This window comes from Babylonia areolata, chromosome 21, assembly GCF_041734735.1.
Source record: "Babylonia areolata isolate BAREFJ2019XMU chromosome 21, ASM4173473v1, whole genome shotgun sequence".
Classification (NCBI taxonomy): domain Eukaryota; kingdom Metazoa; phylum Mollusca; class Gastropoda; order Neogastropoda; family Buccinidae; genus Babylonia; species Babylonia areolata.
Window position 1 is genome coordinate 54859327 of NC_134896.1, and position 10451 is coordinate 54869777.

At 45.9% G+C, this 10451-nt stretch overlaps 1 protein-coding gene across 1 annotated transcript; it reads right to left on the reverse strand.

The window, feature by feature from the left end:
- Window positions 1–1584: 1584 nt before the first annotated feature.
- LOC143296034 (damage-control phosphatase ARMT1-like) lies at window positions 1585–7211 on the reverse strand. The gene is made up of 5 exons (XM_076607779.1): window positions 7041–7211; window positions 5912–6017; window positions 4837–5075; window positions 4213–4378; window positions 1585–3703 (listed from the first exon to the last, which is right to left on the reverse strand). Exons 1-5 carry the CDS (start codon window positions 7085–7087, stop codon window positions 2930–2932), a joined length of 1332 nt encoding a protein of 443 aa, XP_076463894.1. The 5' UTR covers window positions 7088–7211; the 3' UTR covers window positions 1585–2929.
- Between the last annotated feature and the right edge of the window lie 3240 nt (window positions 7212–10451).

Here is a 10451-nt window from a genome sequence, read left to right on the forward strand (position 1 = left end):
GGTTTTGGAAACAGCCTGTGAGTTCACAACACTGAACAGTAATCAACCACATGAAGGAAATTCCTTGAATAACACTGGGTGAACTGGCTATGGACACTTTGAATCAAAATCTGTTTATACAAGTTATATTGCAAAAAAACACAAAACATATGCACACACACACACACAAAATTTGTTTATAATGTATTATGTAATAAACAAATGTGCGCAAATACAGAGTGTAAACATCAATGAATCAGCCATGCTGCGACGGGCGCAACAGCCGAATGGTTAAAGCATTGGACTTTCAATCTGAGGGTCCCGGGTTCGAATCACGGTGACAGCGCCTGGTGGGTAAAGGGGTTGAGATTTTTACAATCTCCCAGGTCAACATATGTGCAGACCTGCCAGTGCCTGAACCCCCTTCGTGTGTATACGCAAGCAAAACATCAAATACGCACGTTAACGATCCTGTAATCCATGTCAGCGTTCGGTGGGTTATGGAGTATGGAGTATGGCTGCCTACATGGCGGATTAAAACCGGTCATACACGTAAAAGCCCACTCGCGTATATACGAGTGAACGTGGGAGTTGCAGCCCATGAATGCAGAAGAAGAAGAAGCCATGCTGCACTCCAAATTAAAAAAAAAAAAAAAAAAAATTGTCAGTGACTGAGATCATCAGATATCATGCAGAATGTGAAATAGTGTGCATCACCTGAACACTTCATGTTCTTCATGTCACAGTTCAAAGGTACTGCTTGTACACAAGACTTCTTGTACTGAAGAGATAAAAGAAATCTTAATCACAGAATATGAATAACTGTTATATGCGTTGCAAAAGCTATATTACCTGTTGTAGCTTTGTTACGAGCACTGCCATAGCTGTAGCATCTGTTGTAGTTTTTTACGAGCACTGCTGCATAGCTGTAGTATCTGTTGCAGCTTGCAGCTTTTGCCAGCCTTCTCTTTCTTCTTCAGATCCTTCAATAGTAAAGTAGTAGTGAACCAACGACACCCCAAGAAGCTGAACCACTTCCACACAACATGCCTCAGGAAGCTACTGAACATCAAGTGGCAAGACAGGACCCCAGACACAGAGGTGCTTGCAAAAGCCACCCTTCCCAGCATCTTCACCATCCTGATGCAGCCCCAGCTTCGCTGGGCTGGACACGTGGCGCGCATGCCAGACCATTGGCTGCCCAAAAGGCTCTTCTATGGTGAGCTGCAACAAGGGAAGAGATCACATGGAGGTCAGAAGAAGCACTTCAGAGATACTCTGAAAGTCTCTCTGAAAGCATTTGATATCAACCCTGACTCCTGGGAGGAATCTGCAGTGGACCGTGACAAATGGCACACTGCTGTGCACAAAGGCGCCAAGTTGTGCGAGGCCAACAGGACTGCTGCAGCTGTTCAGAAGAGGCAGGCCAGAAAGTCACGGGCAAACAAGCTCCCTGACAATATGCCTGCCCCAACTGTCTGCGAACATTTCGTGCGCAGATTGGACTATTCAGCCATCTGCGCATTCACAGATAGATTCATGAGCATCCCCCCACCCCACCACCACCCTCCCCCCATCCCCCAGCTGGATGACAACGATGGTCATCATTGATCTCGATGGACATACACCAGCAGTGAAGGAAATGCTGAATCTTCTTTCCAGGAGCATGACTTGTGTCTTCCATCCACAGAGTACAGTCACTGCATACCTACCATGCTAGGTGGCTATGGTTTAACCAAGAGAACACGCAGCACACACCTACCCAAGCTTGTTAAAAAACACACTAAACAGTCGGAAATGCAACAGATGAAACTTTAAAAGGATTAACAGAAAAAGGGGCAAACTTTCTGAGGCCTTTCTTAAAAAATAACCTAACAAGCGTTTCACAATTAAAGGCTGTACTCCTTTCTGACTAATTTGCAAAATCAGATATATAAAATAGAATAAACTTAAAATAAGGAAACACCAACGTAAAACCTGTTAATCCCAAACTTTTCTGACCAGTTCAAAAACATCCCAGAAAAAGCATACATTCTGATTCCATTCGCTTCCTCTAGATCAATGGCTTGTCAACTGCATCACCGGTGGCTTTGTAGGAAAGTTGCCTCTGTCAACAAAGTCATCCATGTCAAAACAGTCGCTCTTCACAAAAGGTACTTCTGTCATCACAAAGTCATCCACATCAAGACAGTCGCTCTTCACAAAAGGTGCTTCTGTCAACACAAAGTCATCCACATCAAGACAGTCGCTCTTCATTTAAGGTGCTTCTGTCAACACAAAGTCATCCACATCAAGACAGTAGCTCTTCACAAAAGGTGCTTCTGTCAACACAAAGTCATCCACATCAAGACAGTAGCTCTTCACAAAAGGTGCTTCTGTCAACACAAAGACATCCACATCAAGACAGTAGCTCTTCACAAAAGATACTTCTGTCAACACAAAGTCATCCACATCAAGACAGCTCTTCACAAAAGGTACTTCTGTCAACACAAAGACATCCACATCAAGACAGCAGCTCTTAGCTACAGGTGCCTCGGTCCAGACGTAGATCATAACTAAAGATGCTTTTGTCAACAGTCATCCACATCAAGACAGCTCTTCACAAAAGGTGCTTCTGTCAACACAAAGTCATCCACATCAAGACAGCAGCTCTTAGCTACAGGTGCCTCGGTCCAGACGTAGATCATAACTAAAGATGCTTTTGTCAACAGTCATCCACATCAAGACAGTAGCTCTTCACAAAAGGTGCTTCTGTCAACACAAAGTCATCCACATCAAGACAGTAGCTCTTCATGAAAGGTGCCTCCGTCAACAAAGCCATACACAGCAAGACAGCTGCTCTGTGCTGAAGATTAGTCTGCCAACACAGCCATCCACATCAAGACAGTAGCTCCTCAATGAGGTAAAGGCACCTCTGTCCAGGTGAGCGTCATGCCTAGAGAAGCCTTCCTCAAGACGAGGAGGGTGGCGCACAGAAGCTGACGATGGCCCAGTTCCCGTTCACCTTCCACTTCTCATCCTCCTGCCCCACCTGCTCCGCCTGGCCCGGCCTCAGCCCGGAGATGGTGTCCGCCTTCAGGGCCCTCAGGGCGCAGAGCGGCGCCGGATGGAAGCCCTCAAGGGCGAGGGGGAAGGGGGTGGTGGGTTCCCAGGCCCTGTCCCCCACCAGCTTGCGGTAGTTGAGGTCCCCCTTGAAGACCACCAGGTCCGCCTGGGCCAGGTCGGCGTACAGGTCAGGGGCATGCTGCTTCATCAGGCTGAAGCTGTAGGGGGAGGTCCAGAAAGGGTGGGCAGAGAAAGTCCACATCCCATCCTGCAGGCGAGACTTCCACCGTGCCCCCAGCTGGGACACGGCCGGGTCCTCGGTGCCGCACATGGTATCCAGCGTCCAGGAGAAGTCGTGCTCCGTGACATCCGACACGAACCACGACACCGCTTTGCCGTGGAAGTGCACATGGGAGGCCAGCCCTGCAGCCGTCAGCAGCTCGGCCAGACACAGGTCGGTCACCAGTTCAAACCCCGCGTTGTCCAGCACGATGTCCACTCGCCCCACCTGCCCGTTCCGTGAGGCGGCGGCTCCCTGCAGTGCAGCCAGCACCTGACTCGTGTCGTCAATCAGGATGTGGGGCTTCAGGTGGGACAACTGCTTCAGCAGGCATTCCTTCTGGGAGTTCTCCGCCCCTTGAGAGATCGACAGATCGCACTTGTTTCCCCACAAGGCCACCTGTCAAAAAGTTGTCAGCACAGAATCACCGATGTGTGTAGACTTGCTTTGGTATGTGCGCTGGCATCTTCAACCAGTTCTTCCCACAGGCAAAATGAAGGCAATCAGAACAAGGTACTCATCCCACTACACCAAAAATCTACACTCACTGTCATCCAGTGCACATATATATATATATATATATATATATATATATATATATATATATATATATATGTGTGTGTTGTATTGTGTTGTGCACGTGTGCACCTGCATGTGTGCTTTCGTGTACACACACACATGTCTGTGTCACAGTATGTGGTGTAACCTCCCTTCCCATATCTTCACATAATTTAGGCAGCAAGTTTACTGAAATCATTCTTGGTCCAGTATGATTTAAAAGGAACAGAAATACCTCAATCCTGCATGCATGTGTTATCTATCATACCTGCGAGCATGGTTGTGGGAGGATGGCGTATCATCAAAAGCCTTCCAGGTGCTTTCTTCTTTCTTCCCTACACTTGTCTTACCTGAACAAACAGCAAGAACAGGTCTGGGATCTCCTCGCTGGCACCTGTCTGAAGTCTGGGGGTCACCTCACTCAGGTAGCTGAGAAGTGACCTCACCGGTTCTGCTGCGTCCCTGAAGGCACTCCTCTTCTGGTCTTGGAACAGGTCGTAGGTCTTCAGGTTCTTTCTGCAACACAGCTGGAACTTTGAAGTGTCTCGCCCTCCCTGACCTAAAGCAATGCACACACACACACCCACCATATACACACACACCAAGCACACAAACCACACACACACACATTTACACGCTCACTCACATCCAACACGCACAGGCTTCACTACCACACACAACACATATACACATCTCCCCACACACACACATACACACCCTAAACATACGTACACCCTGTCCACACATACCTCCTGCACACACACAAACCACACACACAAAACACACATATATACACTTCCAACACACCTCCCACACATACACCATACACCCCACCCCACACACACACACACAACTCACAGATTCCACTGATTTCCCAATCCTTCCCATCCCACCCCCCTTCACCACACACACACAAACACACACAACCACTCACATACACCCACCCACCCATACACACACACACACACACTCACGTGAGGGCGACATAATCCTGCAGAGCACGGTACATGTAGCACTCCACGTACAGCCAGGTGGCGGAGTACCACGTAGGGGGCACTCCCTGTCTGAGCTCTGTCTGCTGTGCCAGCTCCGCGTTCCACATTGCGACATCAGGCGCGTCCGACTCCAGGGGTGCGATGGGTTTATCAGTCTGCACCTCGTAGCGCAGCTTGGTCAGTCGGCCCACGATCAGCTTCACATCTTCCATGGCTTCCTGGCGGTGAGGGGGGCAAACACTTACAGATACGGATCAATGTCATGCCCGAAAACAGAGTATGGCTGCCTACATGGCAGGGTTAAAAACGGTCATACATGTAAAAGTCCACTCCTGTACATACAAGTGAACATGGAAGCTGCAGCCCACGAACGAAGAAGATGATCAATGTCAATCTGAACAAAGGTATATCTAGAAGTAGGAGTTACAGATATGAATCAATTGATATCAATATGAACAGAATTAAACCTAGGGGTTACAGATATCTAGTTATCTGGATACACTTCAGAGACATGCTGATCAATGTCAGTTTTAACAAAGGTATCTGGGTACACCTTTACAGATACTGATCAATGTCAATATAAACAAAAGCATCTACGTATATACTTTTACAAATACTGATCAATGTCAATACAAAACTTTTATAAAAAATATTTATCAGTGTCAGTACCAACAAGGGTATCCATATACACTTCAGACAAATATTGATCAATGTCAACAGAAAGGTATCTACTATCTAGATGCTTTTACAAATATCAGTCAATGTCAGTAACAAAGGTATCCAGATACACTTCATACAGACAATGATCAATGCCAATATAAACAAATGAATATATCTAAGAGATACAAATATTGATCAATATCAATATAAACAAAGCCTAAAATTTCTTATGAATGTCAATATAAACAAAGCTTTTTCTGTGAGCTGCAGATATTGATCAAAATCAATATGCACAAAGGTATATATCTAGGAGTTACAGGTAATGATCAATAAGCTACAGCCAGTATAGGCTCCACCTTTAGGCAAAGTTGCAGGATATTCTCTCTCATTTTACCTTTCCAAACTGGTCAGCTATTTTCTGCTTGCTACGACACAGGCTGTCTGTAGTCTTGGCCAGTGTGACCGGCAGGCGGGCATTGATGGTGTAGTAGGCAAATGATCTGGGATGTTCACAAACATGTACTTCAAGTTCAACATTTGTTATTTATTTCAGTACAGATAAGTTCAGTTTGAGTGCCGTGACTGTTGACATGTTAGCCTTTATAATGTGGTTCTACATCAGTGCAAAGCCATCAAAGCAAGAGGAAGGGTTGCAGTTATATCCCTGCCATTGTACCAAGCTCAATGGTATACTGTATAGTCTGACTTAAGCAACAGCAAAAAACAAACAACAAATCTGACTTAGTGACTATTTAAGGCCATTGACTTATGGACTGATATTCAAACTCAATGTGTATATCATATGATCATCTGCATTTTTATTACACATGATCTACATACAGAACCAGTGAACTGCACTGATGCAGCAAGTCTAACCATAAGTGTCACTTCCCCCCAAGAAGATGTCTATGCTGGGTATGTTTGCGTTTGAATAACCACCAAACATTGACATCCATGGATTACTACATGTTTATTCTTTAATACGCTTTTTTAATCTTGCATGTGTATACACACAAAAGAGTAATATAAAGCACCATGCAGCCAGTCTGAACAAAGATTCATCTGGAAGACCTGAAAAGCTTGTGGATCTCAACTCTTATCCCATCATGCATATTCTAACCCAGATTTGAACCCAGGACCCTCAGACTGAAAGTCCCCAGCTCAATCAACTGTGCTATGATGCCACTACCCAACTCCCCTCTTCATGCGCGCACACACACACACACGCACACACACTCGAACACACACACACACAGTGTGAGTCACACACACACACACACACACACACACACACGAACACACACACACACAGTGTGAGTCACACACACACACACACACACTCGAACACACACACACACACAGTGTGAGTCACACACACACACACACACACACACACACACACACACACACACAGGCAGACTGATGTCTCTGTACATACAACATCGGATTTCTGGTTGTCACTTACCCCTAAAAACACAGCTATTCAATAAAAATGCATAAAATAACAAAAAATAAAATTTTACGTTTTATCTTTAGCAGAGAGTGGAGGAGCGATCCCATCGTCGCCCATAGCTGCGCTTTAAAGTTGAAAAATTCGTCTGTCACAATGTTGTCATTCAAGTTTCCAGGAAAGAAGTGAAACTAGAACTTCAACCGTCTGTTCTCCTGCCTTCCTCCGTTACTTAAACCGGAAACAGGATCAATGCCCAGGGAAAGATAAATCTATCAATGTCCAGGGAAAGATAAATCTTGGTTCCGGTGTAAAGAGATTTTTGTCCACGGGAAATTTTTTTTTTTTTTTTCCTGCGTGCACTTTTATTTGTTTTTCCTATCGAAGTGGATTTTCCTACAGAATTTTGCCAGGAACAACCCTTTTGTTGCCGTGGGTTCTTTTACGTGCGCTAAGTGCATCAGTGCTGCACACGGGGCCTCGGTTTATCACCTCATCCGAAGCGTCCAGACCACCACTCAAGGTGTAGTGGAGGGGGAGAAAATATCGGCGGCTGAGCCGTGATTCGAACCAGCGCGCTCAAATTCGCTTCCTAGGCGGACGCATTACCCCTAGGCCATCACTCCACTACATCATGGGCATCCACTCCTCTCCACTGGCTCCAGACACACACAAACCCTCCTCTCCTGTCAATATGCCTGCCAGGTGCCGTGACCAGGGTTCAAACCCAGGACCCTCACATTGAATGTCCAATCTCCGTGACGGCGCCTGGTGGGTAAAGGGTGGAGATTTTTCCGATCTCCCATGTCAACATATGTACAGATCTGCTAGTGCCTGAACCCCCTTCGTGTGTATACGCAATCAAAAGATCAAATACGCACGTTAAAGATCCTGTAATCCATGTCAGCGTTCAGTGGGTTATGGAAACAAATACATACCCAGCATGCACACCGGCCCCGAAAGCGGAGTATGGCTGCCTACATGGCACGGTAAAAACGGTCATACACGTAAAAGCCCACTCGTGTATATACGAGTGAACGTGGGAGTTGCAACCCACGAACGCAGACTGAGAAAAATGTTCAACATTTTATCCACTGATCTGTTGAGCCTGTCATGGTATGCTGAAGGCCATTGTCACAACCCATAAGGGGTTGCCCATGAACCCCCCGCACCTTCCCACGGACTAACTAACACTGACCCCGACAACACAAAACACAGAGACAGATAATTCAGCTAAATTCTTTACTGTTGTGCACTTTGAATATCCTGGTCCAGACACACAAATTTAAACACTTACTACGGCAACACTCTTTGGTTACACCATAGCAGCATGACCACGACACAGTAAGCCCTAGTAACGGCAGCACAGATCTACACGAAAAAATGTCAGTTCACTTGAACCTTGAAATCAAGTTCGTCCGTTGAAGACCAGTGTCGCTGAACTGGCTTTAGTCACATGCCTGCAGAATCGGAGAGGGTGAACGGGATGAGGGACTGTGGGTGAGGACGTTGGAAATATGAGATCGGGGAAAGGAGTGGGAATGAGGGAGTTTGGAACGGACAGGGATGAAGTGGAATGGTGACCACTGAAAAGGCGAATCCTGGAGTCCCGTCGGGGTGGCAGTCACGGGGAACCCACAGGAATAAGGCACAGGGAAAAAATCTGTCACCAAGAATCAGGCACACCACTGGCCCAGGAGAGAATACAGAACACAGACCCACACAGAGGCAGAAGGGGGTCACACAAGAATCGAACCCCACGACTATCCAAGAGGGCACCCAACAGCTCGCTTGCTGGCTCGGCGACCCTTCTCCTTCCAAAGCTCGGCACCAAAGGCAAAGCAAAACCCTTCCTTCAAAACGACGTTAACTCCGAATTCATCTCAAGAGTTCAGAGCGAGAAGGACTAAGGACATGTCAGACACACATCACAACAGTTTCACGTGCTTCAGTTCGGAACAGAACTGAGCACACAAGAGAACGATAGAGCAAAAAGGGGGAGAGAGAAGGAGGGAGAAAGAGAGAGGGAAAAGGAGAGGAGGGGAAGGGAGAGGGGAAGGGGAGAGGAGGGGAAGGGAGACGAACACACGAACACACGCACAAATGAATGCCACGTGCCGTGACAGCCATCATATTTCTGCCATTTGTTTTCTTGTACCAGATGAGAGGCATTTATGCAGAAGAATTCAAAGAGAGTTCATCCAGTATCACTCTTGGAGAACAGACATAGAATCGATGAACAACAAACATGAACATTCAAACTAAATAAGACAAGTCAGTTGCTGGCTGGAAGATGTGAGATTATTTCAGGTGTTGTATGCTGGCTGTGTTATCACATAAAAACCATGTCCGTCTTCTGTCTGCCATGTGTGTTTTTCCTTGAAACACTGAGCTCCTGATTGCCAGTGTGTTGTGTTGTGTTGTGTTGTGTTGTGTTACTCTTTATCACAACAGATTTCTCTGCTTGAAATTCATGCTGCCCCCTCCCCCCCCCCTCCCCAGTGAAAGCACATCACAGCTATGCAGCACCAGCATTTATCTTCTGCCTGCCAGTTGTATTTGCTTTCCTATCAACACTGATTTTTTTTTTTTTCACAGAATAATTGCCAGGAACAACCCTTTTATTGCCATGGGTTCTTTTATGTGAGCTAAGTGCATGCTATACATGGGACCTTGGTTTGTTGCTCACCTAAATGACCACCATGCAGACCACCACCCAGGATCTACTGGGGGAGGTGGGGGTGGTCGGGGAGGGGAGAAAATACTGGTGGGTGTGGGATTCTATCATGTGGGCTCAGATTCTCTTGCGTCCTGTGCTGATGCGTTGCCACGAGGCCACACCACCTCACACACCAGATGTTCATCCTTTTGATCAGAAAAAGAAACTATAGGACTTTGTGCTGATTCATAATGCTTGGGCCCATGTATAGATCTTTTAATACAATAAACTGCATCTATTATGAATGCACCTCAACATGCATGAACCAAAATGCAAAGTGTGCCTACAGTGTCTATGTGTGTGTAACTACAATCATTGATGCATGTGGCTTTAGTGAATGCCTGCAGACATGCGTATATATGTATGTATGCATGCGTGCGTGCGTGTGTGCGTTCAAATGATTACTGTACATTTTGAAGCATAGAACAAGCCATCAGTAAAACTATGTAGCAAGTGTCTGCAACCATACAGCGTTCTTTTCTATGTGTTTAGGTTTTGTTGTTTTTTCTTACATTGCAGAACATTGTCGTGTAAACAGCCATTAAACTTTCATTTGAGAAATTTCTTCATTGAAAAGATTTCATTCATAAAGACAAACTAACAAAGATCAAGATGAAAACATTGACATCATATGCAATTTGATGTCTGACCCTTCCCTTTGAAAAAAAGAAATCACACACACACACACACACACACAAGCACACACACACACAAACACACAGAGAAATACATACCTTACCACACATTCTAGAGTATTTTGCTTTG